This window comes from Manduca sexta, chromosome 26, assembly GCF_014839805.1.
Source record: "Manduca sexta isolate Smith_Timp_Sample1 chromosome 26, JHU_Msex_v1.0, whole genome shotgun sequence".
Lineage (NCBI taxonomy): Eukaryota > Metazoa > Arthropoda > Insecta > Lepidoptera > Sphingidae > Manduca > Manduca sexta.
This window is the reverse complement of record NC_051140.1, coordinates 17811403-17832602: the sequence shown is the minus strand read 5'-3', so window position 1 is coordinate 17832602 and position 21200 is coordinate 17811403. Positions and strand designations below refer to the sequence as shown.

Here is a 21200-nt window from a genome sequence, read left to right as displayed (position 1 = left end):
ACGTTTCGCCACATTTGGTATTCTTACGCCGTCGCCACGTAAATGCGGGATAAACCCTCGGAAAAGTTTAATACAAGTAAAATGAAACGCTGCCTGTGGATAGACATTGAGACACGCACGTAGCTGTTAACTATACCTTACACCTGTGTTTTACACATCTAAATTACAAGATTAGATAGTTGTTCGCGAAAATAAGCGAAACGTCTATCTACAAATATTAATTTCAAAGCACACTGCAACCCTCTTCTTCGCTATATGTCTATAAATTATTATCATATGGTTATGTTTAAAAAGTTCATTAATGTGTTTTTAATTTTACATTACCAAAAATAACTACAATACGTTATTAAAGTCTACAGACGGCGCCCTGACATCTGCATTTTAGTACCATGTCAATTACAACTCACATTTGAATGTAATAAAATCTGAACACGTTGAACCCTTATCAATGCCGAGTGCTGACGTAACGCAAACAGGTGCACATGCAGTCTAAACATTTGCCCTACGTATGGATACGTCTATATAAATAAATACATTAAAGTTTCCGAATTTTTATTTTTTTCAACTTATTTTCACACGTAAGAAAACATACTTAATAAAGATTAAGAAAATCATTTTAGAATACGTAGTTATTTCAAAAAGGTAATATAGAGTATTTTTATTTCACAAAATATAATATTTCGTTGTCTTTGTATTTTACATACTGTATCAAGCTGACATGCGCGGTAGAATGCCACTTAATGTTTTGTAAACTTATGGATGGTATTGCTAATGTTTAGGGACTGTCGTGTTTTACCATCAGGCGAGCAGCGCACTCGGCTCGATTTCAAGTTGTATAGGTCCATATAAAAATAATAATTAAAACGACTCGCCCGCTGTTATCTCGCCGCCTCAATGCCATTGGCGTAATCCTCTGGATTGAATACTCGTACATTTTTAATGACTACTTTAACAGAGGTATAAATATTCAAGGAAAATGTTGAACACTAGACAGTTGAGCGGATCGAGAATTAATGGTATTCAATACACATGATAATTTACTAAAAATAAAGTGTATACTAAAAACTGAAAATGTTCTCTATCATATTAAATTAATATGATTCGGCGAATCGTGATTGTAGAGCTCTGCCTATCAAGTGCCACATAGCCTATACGAGCTTCTTCCCCGAGGCAATTCGTGTTCGCTTGGTCTCCATACTGAATGCATGCCCAAGCACGGTGGGACGTTTATCGCGGTCCTAGGCACACATTCCAGTGTGTATACCTCATGGGTGCTAAATTCACATTAAGGCCTATAAGGCCCCGTGAACATTCCCTTATTCCACTCCGCGCATCCTGAAGAGGGTTCCAATCATTCCCTCACAACTCTCCTCCAGGCCCATGCAGTCGCTAAGCCATTCCAATATCCTATTTAGAGTTCCCACCATATAGACTGCAGGGCCAAACAAAAAACCACAGGAGCTTTAACTGATTAATATACAAAACCTAACTAACGGTACTCAGTTTATAATCATTGCATGGAAACAATTATTATATTTAGCTATATCCCGTTCATACGTCGCGCGTACTAGACGTTTCCGTTGCAAATTGCTCAGTTATCTCCTCTGCGGCACGGACGGATGTCTGACATAACGTCAAGATCGCCATGTTGCGTTGCATACGCGTGACGCATTCTTATTACTGGTTTAAAATAATCGATGTATTGACCACAGGAGTCGATGTAGACCGCTGGAAATCTTTCTTAAAGTCTATGTGCGTTTGTGAAAATTCTGAACCTGATAGAATTTAACTTTGACGTATGCATTTCCAAAAAATCTAGTGCAATGTTGCGTCGTGTAAAGAACCGCTGTGCTTTAATGTTTTAAGGATCAACGGTTTAAGCCATGCGTTTTTTTTATTGTACTTGAATGACGAAACGAGCATGCTTGCCGGATTGTAAGCGATACGACCTCCCAAAACCAGTGGCAACACCATACAGGGCTTTGAAATACAAAGTTCGGCGTGAACCTCCACTGCGCTTTTCACTAAGATATTAGATGTTGAGTCTCGTAATGCTCTTTTTACCTCTTTTTATATGCAATTAAACAAAATCGAGTCATTGCTATCATGAGAAAATTGAATAGATTTGCATTTTATTAGTACTCCCTAGTTTTTTTTTGTTTGTGAGGTGTCGACTTACAATTAATTGCTATAATTGCATTTCACGATACTAAAAACTAACATAATATCGGTTTTAAGAAATATGTAGTTCTATCTTACTAGATCTATGACAAACCAGCTCATTTCGCAGCGTGATTCTTCGCAAGACCTAATGGCGAATTGTTTACCATATATGTAATCAACATGTGCCTTTCTATTAGCAAACTAAACAGCATATATACTTCATAAAATCACGTCATAATCATTACTACACCAAACAAAAGACCCCTGCTTCCGACAAAACAAAATCGAAGAAGACGAGATAATTTCGCCTCACACCAGTCTTAAATATGCCAGACGCTATCGAAACTGGGGCAAATCCGGGGTGAGCAAGAACAATGCGCGGGTTCCCACAGATGTCATGGCGGTTGAGCACATCGGTCTAAATACAACGGAGCGTAGCCAGTGAAAGTGCGGGTATCAAGTAATCTCACGCCATTTCTTCACAACAAGAAGCTGACGGGTTGCGTTTTTTTGTAGCTGATTGAAACAATTTTATTCGTGAGAACTCTTTTTCTTAGATCATTTAGTTTTCTGTTTTGTTTGTTTGTTTATCTGTATATTGCTTTGTAACACAGCACGCAGGGTAACTATAACTATATTAGAAAATGTTTTATCTACGGTACAAGGGGATCGGCTTAAGTAAGTTGATATCACAATCTCATAAAGAATAGGGGTTAGCTTTGCTGGTGCGTGTCGTACGGTATTTAGTGCGATTGTGGTCCCCTTACCATTCCTCCTAAAGGGTGAGGAACACACCCACAGTTCTCTGCGTTGAAGATCACATGACATAAGACTGCTCATTTACTTAAATTCCGCTATAAAAATATGTAAAACTTGCTACAACCTTTTCTTTTCATTTGACACGCGATCTTTTATTAACAATCTACGTGCGAACTTCTTCACGCGCTCACGTGTATTTTCGATAAAAAAAGCGCATAAATTTTGGCCATTTGCCCTTGAAATCGAATAATGATCTCATTGACGTTACTCACTAATACGCTTCTACTAGATCGATAACGCAAGTTGAAAACCAGAGAAAGATAATTTAAAAATCCGGAATACGCGGGGAATATAATGTGTTATTGGTTATATTATTACTTTTGAGATAAGTATAAACATTTCCTAATTCAAGTGGTCAATGACTTTTCCTTATGGAATGTTTTATGACGTAAACAAAACGTTAATATTGAAGGACTTAAATTAAACTGGTTACGGCGGAACGGCTCCGCTGCCATCGCGATACGACATTAAAAAACTCACATCTTTAAATAGGTTGTTTTGTTTACAATAATATGCGGATATGGCATTTCAGACCGTGTCTATTTATAATAATATCTTGAGTAAATAGGCTCAACGTCAAGGAATACCACAATTTACGACGAAAATAGTATTATAGTACATTTGTCGAAGATGTCTTTTCTAGAGATTCCCATAGCCTGGGATTTTATTTAGATCCCTTATACTCTATTTAGATAACGCTACACCCCGCCGAGAAAATGCAAATGGCGCACCGGACTTTAAAAAAATACTAACACCAAAACTTACCCAAAAGCACTTGAACTATATATGCATACTGAACCTATAAGACGAAAATCACTCAGTTAATTGTGAATACGTTTTACAAAAATTAATAAAAGCATTAATTTTCATTGTTTTTAACACTCGAATAGACTAATGAATTTACGTAATCTAAGTTATACCATAACTAAGAAGCTTTTGTTGCCCGTATAAAAAACGTTGAGTACTTTTTAAATGCTTATTTAAATGACCTAGATAAACAATCCTAGATCCAAATTGCAACCGAAGGAATGAAAATAAACGCGGTATCTGAAGAACGCTACTCTTACCTAATTTTTCCATGTTTGCTCAGATTTCCTTATAAATGCATAACCTTACAGTTATTTTTACTATATAGGTCTATTATTAATTACCCGCGGAAACAATGATTTATCGATAACATTTAGAGATGGAAAATGGTCTCATTATGTGATAGTTTTATTGCGATAGAAAAACTGTTGTGGTTTTATTGACATACTAGCTTCAGCTCATGGTTACGCCTGCGTGAAAAAGTTTTTCCCGAGTAGAATGTAGCCTATGTTCGTCCCAGTGTCTCAAATTATCTCCGTATCAAATTTCATCGGAATCTGTTGGATAGTTTTTGAGTTTATTACGTACGGACAGGCAGACAGATGCGGCGGGGGGACTTTGTTTTAAAATTGTATACTTTTTAGATGTTTTAAGAGGAACAATTCCGTGATAAATTATTGTTGCGCAACTTTAACCATTTACGCAGTGCACGCTGCTGAAGCTCTCAAAAAGAATGAATTTTCCCCTATTATATAGCTTTCTTCGATAAATTGGCTATGTAAAACTCAAAGAATTTTTCAATTCAAACCAGTAGTTCCTGAGATCAACGTGTTCAAACAAACAAACTCTTCAGCTTTTTATATTAGTATAGAAATATAGATGAATAGACATTGATGCTGCCATGGGAATTAAGCTTGATTAACAGCATTGAGGGCGTTCGAGTTTCTTCAGGGTTTTGAAAGGTAGTTCATTCATTAAACCATTTCAGAAACGAGAAATAATTTTACTTTCATGAATACTTGCTAAGATCTGTGTGATTTAACTTTATTTTTATTCATGTAAATTGCTCGTTATATGTTGTATATTTTTATGCCCCTTAAAAAAATCCAGTTGAAGTATTTTTTTAATACTCAGGCGCATAAGTTTACAATCTCAGCGATAGTCAGAACCCCACTGCCGATCTTTCTAGTAGCGTCTTTTTAATATCACCATCATAGGTATTGTGTACTTGGCGTAATCTATAATGTACATTGTCACGACCGCGACCGCCGCTGTGGCATTGCGGTCGAGTCCGACCTTCACATCTCAATGGCGACGGGAGATACGCCCAGTTGGCTGCAGCCCAAACATCATCGCAACTTTTCATTTTCAACATTCCCTGGCCGAAAACGATTTATTTTGAATTTGGAAGAGCATTCACGTACCGGCCAGTATTATTGGTATTAGTTTCGATCGTTCAAAATGTCGGCATGGTATTCGAAATTAGATTTATCGATTGTTTTTATAATATGATTTTAGTAATTTGTCTTTTTTTTATCTTCGTAGTAGACACTTATTTTTACGACGTAAATCGTCAATACTCCTGTTATATAAAGATTATATTTATTATATCTACTCTAGGCAGTTATACTGATCGATTATTCTTTATAAACTAATTAGTGGTTCGACTAAGTTTAGGTAATAGCAGTTTTGTTGCCTAAATAACTTTTCCAAAAAAATCCTTAGGAAAATTATTAATTTAAAATAAAATAAAAACCAAATTATACTCCCGGACCCAGATTTGTTTTACAACAAACTCAAACCATTCCCTTTGAAAGTAAGTAATGAGATTGTTCCAAAGCATCTCAGAACAATCAACATTCCGTCCAGGATCGGCGTTCGAAACGATACGAAAAAACTTTTTACAATTTGGCCTCTTTCGTTAAATTCAGAAGTTGGCCAGTAAAAAAGTTGTTATTAAATTGAAGTCTAACAATGGTCAGTAATTTTTTGATTGTAAGTATAATATTATGATTATAACATCATTTTTTACCGATATATTCGAGTATTATTTTAAAGTCAATATCGTCATCAAACTGGTAGTACTAATAGAAAACCGGTAAAAAATATATTGCGCTGCCGATGGGACCGTCATTTAGATATATGTACATATTTTATATTGTATATAATAATATCAGCCCTGTATTATATACTTGCCCACTGCTGAGCACGGGCCTCCTCTACTACTGAGAGGCATACATATATTGTATGCATATATTAATTTGGTGAACTCAATATGGCGTAAGTACAATATGTCTGTTTATTTGGCTTAAAAACAAAACCAAGTTGTCTTATTACGAATTGTTATTTCTTAACAGTTTAACTGGAAACTTATACCTCAGGCTTGATTGCATATTTAGTATTGATCAAGTCGAAGAGCGACAGGACACATTACCATATGGTAGACGTATGGCAAGTCCGCCTATGTAAGCTTTTAAATACTAGCTTTCTATTTCGTATCATTTTTAATCTCATCTTATATCTTATCTTAATAATTTAATGCGAAAATGTATGGTTATTTGTCAGAATTAAACGTACTAACCTCTGAACGAATTTGGATGAAATTTGGCATATAGATATATATATATATATATATATACCTTCTCCTAGAACATGGATGGATAAATTAATCTATTTTTTAATCCATTAATTTGCTCCTGTAGGATTTTATTCTCTTAACAGATTTTTTAAAAATATCGCGCCGTCATTCTTGTGTCTCTTCGGATAAGTTCTAGCTTCACATTGATCTATGAACTTTCGTAGTGGGTAAATTTAGATAAAATCACATGGCAGTAAATTGCAGTGCAAATTAGTTATTCGTTTCAAAATTTCATTTTAAGTCTATAAATACAGAACATTATTCAAAATAGCTTTAAAAAAGCCACAGGACGATAGAGGTTTAATATAATGTGATACGAAATGTGGGTTTTAGTCGTAAACCAGAACTTTATTACTGAGATAAGTGTTGTGAGGGAAAAACAAGTGTTGGCGTATTAGACTCAATCTTGCATTATGTATAACAAAATCCAATAAAAGCCCGGAGTTTCTTTGTGCCTTTCTTCTTCGGATAGTCATCACTTAGGTAGCTAGTGAAAGTCTGGTAGGTTAGCTAGGTTAGGGCTCATGTCCTCGCCGGTAAGGATCGCGACGCGTTATCCTTCTATTTCCCACCACTTGCCAGCCCGAGCTACTTCGGTTTGTACCTTGTTTTTATTATAAATTTCATGCTTAATTTAAAATATCCATAGTTATATAAGTAATTTTAATAGTTGTTTAGAAATAATCATTATTACTTTTATGCTTTGTTTTGACGTATCATAAGTGCAACTTTGTTCGCCTACGTGATAAATAAAGTATTTTTTAATGCATAATTTTCTTCAACAAAAATTTAACAAACTTTATCTTGTTATATTAAGAACATTTAAAATTGTTAAATATAACTTCGAGTATAATTCTCGTTTCCCTACCTTACAGAACTAATTGACCTCAACTTCTAAAGAAATAAATTACATAACAGTCTCCCACCATATCCGAATATTTAAAAATCCAAATCAGCCGACACTTACGTCGCTCGGACCACAGTGGTCCGATTCATGAAAGCGTGCCAAACTGTTACGTAACGTTGCAGATTGGATGCGGAGTTTCATTCATGAGATCAGACCTCCCTCCCCCTCCATACCCTCCCGCCCCTGCATCCGAAGGTGCCCTCGCCCCGCGAGAACTTCTCGTTTGTAAACATGTACACGTTAATGTAATCAAAGGCTTTGAATTTTCAGCATGCGGCTTCCAGTTTAATTGCACAAGGTCTGACGGCCAGTAGGTTAGTTTAGTAGTTTAGTTTTAAATTTAAAAAAGGTACACCAATTTAATTTCTTTCTCCTGCGGTTAGGGTGAAAGTGTATTGGTGTTTAACGGAATATGGAAAGTGTCGGATTCAAGTTTATGATTAGACTCGAGCGATTCTGACTACAGAGTTACTTATCCATTTATTTTTAATTGACTTTTGTTTCAACAGTGATCAACTATATTCTCAGAAAATCAACATAGTACTTGCAGAGCACTTTATAAAAATCGATTATGTTCAATCCATGAATGCACACTAGTAAAACATAAGCCGATACGCTTGATATTAACTTTAATTCATCGAAACCTCGCTCTATGCAGAAAATATTATATAACATAGTACATACAATTTTTCCTCCCCAAAAAATATGGAAATTGGTTTGAATCCACATTCAACCGCATCCTTGACGTGCTAAACCCGATTTTTCAAGGATTTACAGCATTTCAGTTGGAATTTAAATATAAATTATATTAACGCATGCAAACGCGCGATGTCTATTGCGCGTTCGTTAATTTCATTAAGAATATTTAATTTCTAATAGATAGAGAATAGTTCTAGATATATGTTTACATCTTGATTCGTCATATTATTTAATACAATGGCAGCATGTTTAGAATGTATGATCAGAGAGGCTATTTAATAAATTCTCCACCTTGGCTAATAGAATTATTTTCTGTGTTTTCCAATTTTAAAACCATGTCATTCATGCAATATTGAGATACGCCTTTAGCATCTAATATTATAAATTCTTATATAATTATAATTAACAAAAAAAGCTATTGCTATTTTCCACATATAACAAAATTCTAAGTTTAATACTTTCCACAATATTTGTGTTGCATAAAGTGCATACATTACATTTTACTAATAGGACTACAGATTTATGAAGCCCTCAACTATTGGCCCTTTGCCATGTCTTAACAATTTCATAAGCAGCATTCATATTGCATATGCATACTTCCATATTGTAACTGAAGATTGAAGATGTAGCAGGCCAGCATATTAACAACTATAGAAATAATAGCATCAGAAAGAAAAGAAAGAAAGAAAGAAAATAACATTTATTGGCCACAAATTGGGTGGTAAACATAAATAAGTAATAAAACTTAATATTAAAATTTATATAAAAAAGGGAAAAAAAATCAAAAAGAAAATACAGTTTAGATGGATTTTATATGTGTATGGTATATGTCCCACCACAACAGTGCCAATAGGATCTGGATCAGCATAAGCCAAACAGCAAGCGTTTGGCGGCTGATCAGCATCAGTTGTTGGTTGATATTTTACTTGAATTGCAACCACAATTGATTGCAGTAATTTTGTCTAAGATAAAATATTAAGTAGGAACATGTCTGATGAATACTAAACGCACTATTGCATCCTATGTGATGATAATTTTTGTTTACCCATCATGAAATGTTAATCAGACCTACCAGTTTCAAACTATTAAAATATATGGTGACTAGACAAATGAAGTGCCTTCTATTAAAATATTAAGCATTGTTTTCTTCAATATATTTGCAACATAATAGTTTAATCAATAAGAATTACAATAATAATTATAAGCATTGGTTGATTTTAATAGTGAAATATTTGATGAGTAAACTGATAAATTAGTTATTGGTATTGATTATGTCCTTTTACTATTAAAGACCAAGATCACTTTCCAATACTAAATTAATTAACTTAATTATTTCTAGTTTAGATAATTTTACATTCAAAAATGCTTTTAAAAAATCAACTTATCAGAAATTTCATATATTTGACACTAGTCAAATATATGAAATTTCTGTTACTCTAATAAAAGAAGATATGAAATAAATTAACCATTATTGTAATACCAAATAATGTAATCAATTTACATGACATTGAAAAAAATATGTACACTAAATCTACTTTATCTGTAGCTATGTTGTATGACATGATCATAACATAAAAAAAACTGGTAATATAGATAAATGTCAAAATTAAATTTTAAAATATTTTTTATACTTAATTTAAAATTTAATCATATATCCGGGACTTTTGATTTAGGAACGCCTCACATATGTAAACATGGATAACACAATGACACTGTTTATCATTATATTGCATGATTATTATTCATTGTCAATGTTGTAGTGTTTAATTTAAACTAATGTATTTTGATTGCTTTAATATTTATTAAAGCAATCTGATACCAGACTAGTCTTCCATTTGAAAATACAAATTATGATTGTTGCCTTCCCAAAGGTGATTAATTTTCATAACCATTTAGTTTGGTGTTTGAAGCTACACTTGTTGTACAAAAACAAGAATCTTAACATTTGTTAAGATTCTTAAATTTTCATTAATGTTAAATAGATTACATGAAATAATTAACCCATTATAAAAGCAGAAAACTTAAGCAGTCTACTGCATAGTGTGGGATATTTTTTGTACACAAGTGTAGCTTCAAACACCAAACTAATTGGTTATGAAAATTAATTACCTTTGGGAAGGCAACAATCATAATTTGTATTTTCAAATGGAAGACTAGTCTGGTATCAAGGTGTATTAGTCTTTTATTATTTATAGTAAGCATTTTAAGTATAATTCACATTATATTTATGTAATTTTTGTATCAAATCATAAAAATTATATAAGGTAGGACAGTTCTTTTCAATTGACATTAGGTACTATTTGATTTTAATTACATTAGGCTTTGGCATAATGCTAAACACCAATTAAACATGATTAATTTTAATATTTTAAGACATATTTATTGACATTTTTAAAATTACTGGAAATATTGTAATGTGCATAAATATTGTATTCTCTTGGATTTAATTTGATTCAAATAAAATATGCTGTTCATATTCTGTTGTTGATGTCCTGAGCATCTTGATCATAGGAGGAGAAAGTGTTTCTTAAGTAGGTAAAAATTAAATTAAATCATAAATAATTTGGTAAATCTAATAAGACAACTTTTATTTCTTTGAGTATTGGAATTTTCAAAGAATATAGAATAATATGTATAAATCCTTAATTTATATTATTTTAAGCAATCTACATGTGAGGAGTTATTTGCTTAACATTCATACATTATTCAAGGTACATTTTTTTGTTTTTCGGCTAGCAAAATCACTATTCAAATATTATAATAAGTGAAAGTAAGAGGTGTATTTTAAGCAGACACGATGCCAAGATTGAATTACTGTCGAAAGTGTCATGGAACATGAGGTAATAGACATAAATGTACATAACTATGACATACACTGAAGTAAATGTTTTCCCATAACTTACGTATTATTACGTGAAAATAATTGGCGGAATTGATTCGACGTTTGTGTTTGCTAGATGAATTTACATAACGTACAGACGAAAACTTACCGCGGCCGATTCTGCATGTAATACTGTCCGCCGAAAATGAACGCCATGTACACACCGACGTAATAAAACGCCACCGTCCAATTTTCCTTCATCCATTTCCTATGATTGTAATGGATAAACTCGTTTTCGAAATCGAAAATGTACGAATAGTTCGGCGTTATGTCCAAATTATACGGCATGGAGGAAGACCCCATTTTTATTCGTAGTCCCGGCACAGGTCACAGGAACAAACTCACAACGTCCCGAGCAACAGTCCTTAAACACTGATCATCACAGGATTTTAACCTAAAAATTATTAACAGGATACCTCCGTATCTTTATCACAGATGACTAAAATGTCAATATCGCGGGGCGGTGAGGCGTGTTGCCTTATAAGACACTAATTTCAGAATGATCACGCTACGTCCTCGGTTTGACTATTTATTCGCGTTGACGAGGCGTCGGCTTAAACCCGAACTTATTTGACTCGTCAACGGCGGCAACTGGGAAAGATGAATGAACTCGTTTCACGCCACGCCGTTTGTCGCCTTCATTTTCTATTTGACAGCTCGGTGTACCGGGTATTCAGTGTTGCAAGCATATAAATTTTATTACACCGAAAAATTATTGTTGACGGATATCTATCAGTCTAAAATAGTTTTTTTTTACAGAATTAATGATGGAAACATATATATCGATGGTTGGAAAAATAATTATAGTTCATTTTAAATTTTTTAATGATAATTTATTGTTTATTATAATTTATAACTTAAAATAGATTATTATTTTATAATAATATATAATAATTACATAACTCTTAGAATAATTACAAACTTCTAAAAAGATGACAATCGTTCTAGAAAACTAGAACTATAAAAAATAACATAATTTTACTATCATAGTATATAGGGTATAAAATATAATAATAGAATAATTTTTTATTTAATTATTATGTACATTTATTGGGTGACTTGTATAAGAGTTGCATAAAATTATCACATAATAAATTGCAAAAAGTGATCATTCCGTTGAACCGTCTGCGTAGTTCTTTGAATATCGGAAGTTTAGGTTTTGCTTCTTGTGTTTTCTTTATTTCTGTGCTATTCATGAAAGTATACATATAAAATGCTGGGGATTTTCCAATGTTGATAACTTTGTGAAAGTTTCCCGCCTTTACATGGACATAATCTTCATTAGTTAATTGGTACGATTGGCCGATAAGAAAATTTGTTACTTCTGGTTCAAAGATGACTGTACCTTCTAACACGGTCAGGGTAACGTTATACAGTTCTTCTGGAATGTATTTCTCTTGGTAATAACCTGAAATAATATCATATTGTTACAACTTATGTTTTTTCGTATAAAAAATATGTTGATTTGATCGTTTATTATATTTCATCCTGATTATTGTTATTCATAGACACATAATGCTACCTGGAAAATCAGCGAAGAATATCACATCACTATAATTATTCCATGAATATACATTTTTCCTGATCGCATCTAAACGCTGTCTCCATGCTAGAGACTCATCAAGCAATGGCAATAAGTATGGAATCCTTTGAAATGGTGACCAATTGGCTTTTAATATATCAGAATTTGGGTCGAACATTCGTTGTGTAAACCTGCCATTCATAGAACACCAGACATCTATATAAATTGAAATGTTCTCCGATAAAAGCCTATTACTTTGGTGTTTAAATTCCATCAACAATTTTTCTTTCAAACATTTAGCGTATTGGTAAACCATATCACCATGCCTTGACCATCTATCATTAAGAGTATAAATGTAGGGATCAACGTAGAGCTCCTTATGATTATTGTTATCGACAATTTTTACTACGACTGATTGTACATCCCAAGTATGAACCATCATATCCCAAGAGTATCCATATAAACCATCCGTCCAGTTATTATAACCCTGTAAATGAAATTTTCAAAATAATGAAATAAACCTTGAAAAATATTTTTATAAATCATTTACGTTTTTTGTTTTCCTGGCAACATTTTATTTTGACATAACGAACATCCTTCTAATAAGTTACCAGAAATAAAATATAGGGTAGGTATATAAATATTTTATTTAAATTCAACATGAAAAAAATATTTATTTTAGAATTTACTTTAGAATAATAAATTGGCAGTTCTAGGGAAATCATAGTAAGTATATATTTTTATAATAAAACCATGATATTTTAAATAGGCGCAGACAGGTGGACTTTTAATTAAAGGAAAGGTTTATGAATCGGATGAAGCTGCGAGCGACACCAAGTTCTCTTTAAGGACGACCTTACAAAGTTATGTGGAATCTTAGAATACTTATGCAATCGCTAACTACTGAAGATTACTTACCTACTGTCAATTGTCATGGATTCAAACAATGACGTTTTACAAATAGACGCGTCATACCGTAACAAAATGGCACATAAAAACGGCGCACTATTTGCTATAGTCACGTACCTGTACCTATAATTACAAATTGGCTCGAAGAAGGAATAAAATGATACAGCATATATTCGTTAGAAAAGGATATATATACATCGACAGTTACGTAACAACGTTAGTGCGGCACGCTCATTGGCCGTTAAGTCGGGCAATTACCTTACTTTCGTCTTGCCAGTATTGAGCTCGGACAACGTATCTATATAATAAAAACATCTTAGGATTCAAACTCGTTGCAGGCCATGCAATTTCAATTGATCATTGGCGTACCGTAGGTTGTTGCCACTAGGGACCGAGCTAACATTTACTGCCCTTGGGTGCCGGGCGAGAGCACAAAAAGGGTCCATTCCAACAAAACAAAACAAAAAGCGCCAGACGCAAAATACTGAATATTGCTATATTAATAAGTTTACTGAAAATATGGGAGAACAAGTTATAAATAGACTTTATGATACTAAAATCCCTGATGCGAATTCAACATACTTTTTATCGATTGTTGCAATCTAATAAAGGACAATGCTACAAAGATAATAGCTAATTCTACACGTTGAAAGGTCAAAATCATCTTGCATTTTAATTATTGTAGTCTCACCCATAGGTCTCACCTTGGTAATAAAATGCGAATACGGTAGAAAACCCTGAATAAAAACGTAAAATAAAATTATATACGTCGTTCTCTTTTCGTTTGCAGTTTTATATTTAATTTGATCTTTTTTATCACTGTGTTGAACATTATTTATTTCTTCAGTTACCTCTGCATTACTTTCATTCAAATCTGAATTGGTCAAGCCATCTTTAATAGTATTATAATCAAACTCGTCAGTTGGTTTCTTGGAGGCTCCTTCATAATCTTCCGAATTTTTATCATTATTTAAACCAGAAGTTGAATCATTTAATTGTTTGTCATCATTAATTTCTCGATTACTTTCACAAAGTGTTGCATTGTTCATTTTCTTGGATGTTGCCTCGGATAAGATATGTAAGACTACTTCGAATTTCAGAAGAACTTGTTTTGGCCAGTCAAAGGAATAGAATAGAGGCATTGTCGCCAAGCAAACCCAAGGAAACATTCCTACAATAAATGAATAATATTAATCATATGGAATAAAACACATAAATGGTAAGTAATTTTTTAAAATCAATATTATTACTTTGGTCTATAAATAAATAATTTGAGAGGCTGTAGCAATGCGACCTTTACATATAGTGTTCCTCTCTGTGATCGTGTTGTTTATACTTACAAGTAAAGTTTAATAAGAAAAAAAAAGACAAGTATTTGCGTATCTATTTTTGTGATTTTTTTTGTTCCGAGATATTTAACTTGTAGGTACCTTCCAAAATAGTATTTATATAATTATTGATCCTATATCTACTTAATGTTCTGTGTTGTTGGGAGGCGGTTTGGTGCCGTTTATTATGCACAAAAATAAGATGTCTCGTATCCCTTTTTGTAATATTTTCTGATAATATACATTTGATAAAATACATTTTGATTATAATGAACAAACCGATAGTAAATAATCTGCTGTTCATGAGATGGAAGAGGGCGCAGAAGACCATCGCGATCGGTCGAGTGCGCGCCAACATCATCCACACCGCCACCGTCAGGTCGAACACGAATATAAACCAGTGAACAATGATGTAGTCCGTCTGCGGCACTGTGAGAAATAACCTAGAATACAAGTACTTATTATATTTGGATCATTATTATTATTTATCGAATTACTATTATCGAAGATTCTGCAGTAGTGGCCACGAACTGGCAAGCACAGCGTCGGATGTCCACCCACGAGGTGGACAGATGACCTAATAAAAGGCGCTGGAGGTCGCTGGATGCAGGCCGCTTCCAATAGGTCGATTTGGAAATCTTTGAGAAGGGCTCATCAGTGGACATCCTACAGCTGATAGTGATAATGATTTGGATCAGATATTTTTACAATTTAATGACAAAACAAGCCACCTCCTTATCTGATGTTTAGCAACACGTCCGGCCGTAAACAGTGCCAAGATGGTCCAGAACTTTAATTTTCAAATCATTGGCCATTTTTCAGCGCCGCAAGTCACATGCGCTGCTCGCTAATTTGGTACAAGCATACACGTGCTTGCAGCCACGTACACGTTAAATTGTAGTTGTTTTGTATAATTTAACTAACTACGGAGTGGATAAAATTGCCCCATGCACATGAGCTGCCGTTGTGCGGTTTTTGTTGTTTTTGCTTAATTACACGTGTGCATAATTTTATTCGGCACATCATTATCAGGATGTCAGTTATTAAGGTGGTAGCTCAAGGTCCATTTTCATACATTTTGTTTCGGCTTTAATCTGTAACTAAACAAGTATTGGCAAGTAAAGAATTTAAATTCACGTCTAGTTAGTGATTAGTTCTCGCAGTTGAAAGAAAATGTAAAAATAATTTATAATCATGGATATTTCGGCCTTTAAAATTTAATATGACGAAATTTTAAAGGCCGAAATATCCATGATTATTAATTATTTTACATTTTTCTTCAACTGCGAGAACTAATCACTAACTAGACGTGAATTTAAATTCTTTACTTGCCAATACTTGTTTAGTTACCCAGATTAAAGCCGAAACAAAATGTATGAAAATGGACCTTGAGCTACCACCTTAAAGCAGCAAGGACGTTCCGCTTGAAGTAAGTAAAAGAAACTCGTGAGCGTTAAAGACAAAACTTACTCTCATCGTCTGATGGGTAATAGGTGTTGCAATGTAAGATAATCCTAAATCGTCCCCAGTCCTCGTACCTACTAAGATTACCGTCGGTAGCATTTATTTTTGAATTTTTTGGGATTTTTTCGGGATCGTAGGATACGTAGCATATTCTATTTAAAATAATGCATACTTTCGACACTTATAAATCGGAAAGTAACTTTGTCTGTCGGTCTCGATGAAATTTTGTATGGAGCTAGTTTGAGACCCTTGGAAGGATATTAGCTACTTTTTAAAGTGGGACATTTATCCCGGAAAAACTATATCACGCGGATAAATCTGCGAGGAAAAGCTAATAGAAGTAATAAAAATGTAAATATATGAATACCCAATGAACCTTTATCTACTTCTTAAATCAAACTTTATTTCCGAAGAAAACATATTTCGGCTCAATAACACGATATTAAATTTGTATAAATTAAATATTATTAGCTATACATTAATTATGTAGATTTACGTTTAAGGGTATTTGACGTCAAACCTTCGAAAGGTCAGCTTCCAATTGTATCGAATATTAATGAAATAAAAGGGCTTGTGAACAAATTCCAGTTTGGTTGAAACTTGAAAGTTCGCATATAATTTTATTATGGAATAGCTGAGATTCTTAGTTTGTGGTCGAAATAAAAATTTTACAATTTGTTCAAGTGCTTACTCAAATAAGAGTACCACCGCGAAGCTGTTTATTTTTATTGCTATCCATAATAAAGTTTCCAGGAAACTCGACATATTGAGCAATTACACCGTCATCTTTTAACCTTTTATATCTAACAAGCTTATATTATTTTAAAATTATGTTATAATTATAAGCGTGTTTTAAACGGTGGTTGCATTGTATATTATTGCCATTGCACTTAAAACATAACTTTAAAAAATTCTAGTCTGTACATACAAAGATAGACGGCGCGTGTTATACGTTTAAGTCATTTTCAGCGATACTAAATTAACTATAGCTACTTACACGTTTTTAAGACAATGCATATTGTTTACAGGATGCGATGGTTTTTAGTACATACTAAAAACCAATCTATAGTACTAAAATAGAACTCGTCGTAAACATTGACATACGCTCAAACACTTGGTTGTTGTCCCAGCTGAATTGAACTTGTGGTCTACATTACTTAATTAAATATTGGCTCGCGTGACTTACAAAATTTACTTATGTTATTTAGACTCAAAAACTCAGGAAAACATCTAGCTAGTGCGTTGTTCTAAATATTAATCCTTATCAGTAAACAAATAAATACTTCTTAATTACTACCTATTCACTGTAGAGCAACTTACGTGAAAGGTGTGAAAACCCAGTGTTCGCTTAGATTCTGTACTGAATAACCAGTGAGCCACTCCGCGGTGCCTTTCTTCATTCCCGCCATGAAGTACAAGATGAAGAACTGGTACTTCAAGATGAAGTAGTTCCAGTAGGGTACTGTTGTTTTTTTTAGTGAAGGTTTTAAATAAGCGTCTATGGACCTGCAAAAATAAACCATTGTTATTATAGTAGTTTAGCAGATATATCTCAGTCAGGCCAGACGCGCAACTGTCACACACAAAATCGTAATAATCAATGCTTATATGTCACAAATTAAGATTAGGTTATTTTTAAACAAAATTTTAACTTTAATTTTTGCGGTAAATTGTTATTTGGAAATATTTGAGACCCCTTAGCAACAAGATCGGTGAGTACCTACTCAGAAAACGGAAGAAATTTTCGTAATTGAAAGCTAGAACTTGTAAATGGTTTATGAATATAAAAATAAATATTACTTATGTTCTATTGAAAATTATTCTAGAAAATACTGTTTTGATTCTAAATTTTGGTTAAGGTAAAAGCAAGGTCACATTAGATCTACAAAACATTACCAATAACAGTTTGCTTCTGTGCAGCTGAGCAGCAAAGCGACCAGTCCGAACAGATAGCTGTGGTTGTTCCAGAAGCTCTTCTCGATGAGTAACAGGTACCAGTGGCAGGCAGTGTACAGTGGCGCTGATAGATGGTATTTATACCCCAGCATTATGCCTACAGCTCCTGCAGTATTAACTCTTATAAGTATGTTAAGAAGAGATTATTAATATTTATAATCATTGTTAGATTCATAAATAGGTAGACCTCATATTTAGAACGCTTTGGAGTTAGACACCTCACATTTCCTCGTTATATTATGTGTTCCCCATATGTCACTTTATTCATAGACGTTTTTTATCGAACGACCAAGTAAAGCTGTGATAACAAGTCTGTTTCTCAGTGCTGATGGCATGGCAGTCTTCAGTGCGTAGACATAGGGCCGTTGTGATTGGCTAATATTGAGATACAACAATAATAGCCAATCACAATTATGTCTGTTTCTCAGTGGCGTTGGGCACTGAGAAACAAGCTTGTTATCACAGCTTTACTTCGTCCTTAGATAAAAAACGTTTATGAATAAGGGAGTTAGAAAATAATTTTACCACATTTTGGAAATAAATACAAATATGAAATTTCAAAGTTAATATTTACCAAGCCACATGGCGGCATACACAAGCGCCATGTAGGGCATCGGAATAGCTTGTATAAACGGAAAGACAGGAAAATGGCACATTTTAGGGTCGCCCCATCTTTGCATCATCGTTGCTCCCCCGCGCTCGTCGGGTATATCGAACAGCATGGCTAGACCTGTGGAAATTCAACATTACATCCACGTAACTTCTTAGTTATTATGACCTCTGTGGTGTAGTGGTTTATAAAAACATCGTTCTAGACCTTTGGGTTTGAATAATTACTTACCAAATAAAATTCTAGTGACAGCCAAACTCGAAGAATCTTTCGGCTCATGCAAATAAAGCGCCAGCTTCGATACTGTGGTTTCTTTCATCTTGAATCCAAATTGTTTAGCGAACTTAGTGTCGATGAGCAAATACACATCGCTGAGTTTGTTTCTAAGAGACATGTCTAAAAGAAACAAATCAAAATTCATGTTGTTTGTACAGTTGGTTTCATGCGCAGTTGATGTCTATGTTTGATTATAAAATTATAGTGTAATTAACCATTTGCATTTAAATGTACCTATTTAAACAGTTGTGATCTTTTATTATTTATTAACAGCACATATATTTGCCTCTTTTATGTATGGTACACAATTCCGTAATGGTCGGTCCAACAGTAAGGTTCTGAATTCGGTCGTTTTCTGACTCTTTCAGGTTCCATATAGTCACAGTTTCATTAAACACAATATTACAAAATATATTTCCCCTGGGTTTGAGTTCATATTGTCAGAGGTCTTCATTTACAATATAAAGTGACGGCTTTAACTAATTTAAGGTGCTAGGCGGCAAATTGGTGCGCAGTCTTATTACTTGATTGCCGACGGTTAAAAATTACAATACATTTACTATTGTATGGCTAGAAACGCTCAAGCTTAAAGTCTATAATACAAATGAGAAATAAATGCAACAAATCAAATAGAAAAACACTGAAATTACAACTTGCATGACATGGTTGAGGGGTCTTTATTATTGATAAATTTGAAATATTCTTTGCAGGGACTGTGCCATAATAATCATAACAAATTACCTATTGAAATTACTGTCAAAGGGTCTCTCGTCAGTCGATATTCTACTACAAGTATTCACTTACTACACTACTATTCAATTACCATCAGGTCCAGGGGTCACTATGAAGTGCCCGTATAAAAAAAAATGTTTTAATATTAAAATATTGATATCACTGATGTTATGCTGATTAATATTCAGTCATTAGATCCTAGACAGGCCGACCACAGGCCTATGTAAAAAACATAGAACTTTTGTACTCACTGCGAATGTCGTCAAAGTTAACCCCAGTAAAGCAAGCAGCAGACTGATCCCACCTAGACAAGGGGTGGAACAGGTAAATGGGGTAATGAAAGCAATGTGTCATTAAGATTATGTATATACACACGTGAAACGACGTGTGAACAGGCGCCATAAACAGTTTTCCATTTCAATAGTCTTTGACATAACTTAAATTAATGATCGGTATTGGGTAAGTATGTAGTGTACTTATTTTACATCATTAAAACAGTGGACTCGGTCACGGCAGTATCAGGTAAGCCTTTTAAAGTTTTTATAGTGAAAACTAAAATGAATTATAATGTTTCAATAGTATTTTACTCGTATGTCGACTATACACTTTGTATTAAGGATGCATTTGTCTGAAGCAAATATACTACAATAAAGATTTGACATCGGGACCGCGTTGAATCATAAAAAAATAATATATTAGATGTTTCTACGAACTATGCAAGCTTCAGATTGCGTTTACACGTCCGTACGAAATAAGACGCGATAGATTTTTTTAAATACATTGTTTTAAAATGCATGTAGATAAAAATCAATGGGTTTAACAATATCGTGCCATTGCACCGACACTCGGAGCGGAATAGGTACAATACTTCAATATTTTACCTATCATTATGTAATATATATGCAGATTTCTGCGTCATTGGTTTTCCCATATATTTATTCTTCATCGTTAATTAACGTTGTACTGATAGTTGGACTATATGAGCTCTTTTAGAATGAGATGGGGTTTGTTATCCATGTTTCTTTTATCATTTGTCTCCGCCTCTATTAATTATAGTAGAATTTTTACTTATGAATTTATCGTGGGATTTATTTATATTTGTCCAACATTGTAAGATATTTTAACGTTATTTATGCTTTACCATAATTTGTAGTGTTCCCATTCTTGAGTGGCGACATCCGTGTAAATGTCCAGCCGGATATTAACGGAATCCTTAGCCCAGGGTTTTAGACTTTCCTGCCACAGACAGAAAACTCAACAACTCCTGTAAGCCAGGATCAGCAGTGGCACGCATTTTACGACAGCGAGCAGTGAAGCTCGGTGAATCTCAGGGAAAATTAATTTGTTATTATCCCGCAACGAAATTAATCAAATGTAAAGGTAGAGAGGAGTTGGAAATATTAATTGTCCACTTCCCTCCATAGCAAAGCGGGAGACAAAATATTGAATTAACTAATTAACTCAAGTATTACGTTTACAACTAGACAAA

The 21200-nt window shown here is 33.7% G+C and overlaps 2 protein-coding genes across 2 annotated transcripts in view; both read right to left on the bottom strand.

Annotated features, from left to right (window-relative positions):
* LOC115453782 (elongation of very long chain fatty acids protein 6) overlaps positions 1 to 11569 on the bottom strand; it is a 60658-nt gene extending 49089 nt beyond the window's left edge. The window contains exon 1 of the mRNA XM_037443658.1: positions 11024 to 11569. Coding sequence (XP_037299555.1) covers positions 11024 to 11217 — 194 coding nt within the window. The 5' untranslated portion in view covers positions 11218 to 11569. The remainder of the gene's footprint in view (positions 1 to 11023) is intronic.
* Positions 11570 to 11951: 382 nt separating this feature from the next.
* Positions 11952 to 19998, bottom strand: LOC115455214 (vitamin K-dependent gamma-carboxylase-like). Its single transcript, XM_037443173.1, has 9 exons — positions 19963 to 19998; positions 18935 to 19099; positions 18668 to 18823; positions 18034 to 18199; positions 17458 to 17643; positions 14953 to 15116; positions 14050 to 14516; positions 12437 to 12923; positions 11952 to 12322 (listed from the first exon to the last, which is right to left on the bottom strand). Exons 2-9 carry the CDS (start codon positions 19095 to 19097, stop codon positions 11952 to 11954), a joined length of 2160 nt encoding a protein of 719 aa, XP_037299070.1. The 5' UTR covers positions 19098 to 19099; positions 19963 to 19998.
* Between the last annotated feature and the right edge of the window lie 1202 nt (positions 19999 to 21200).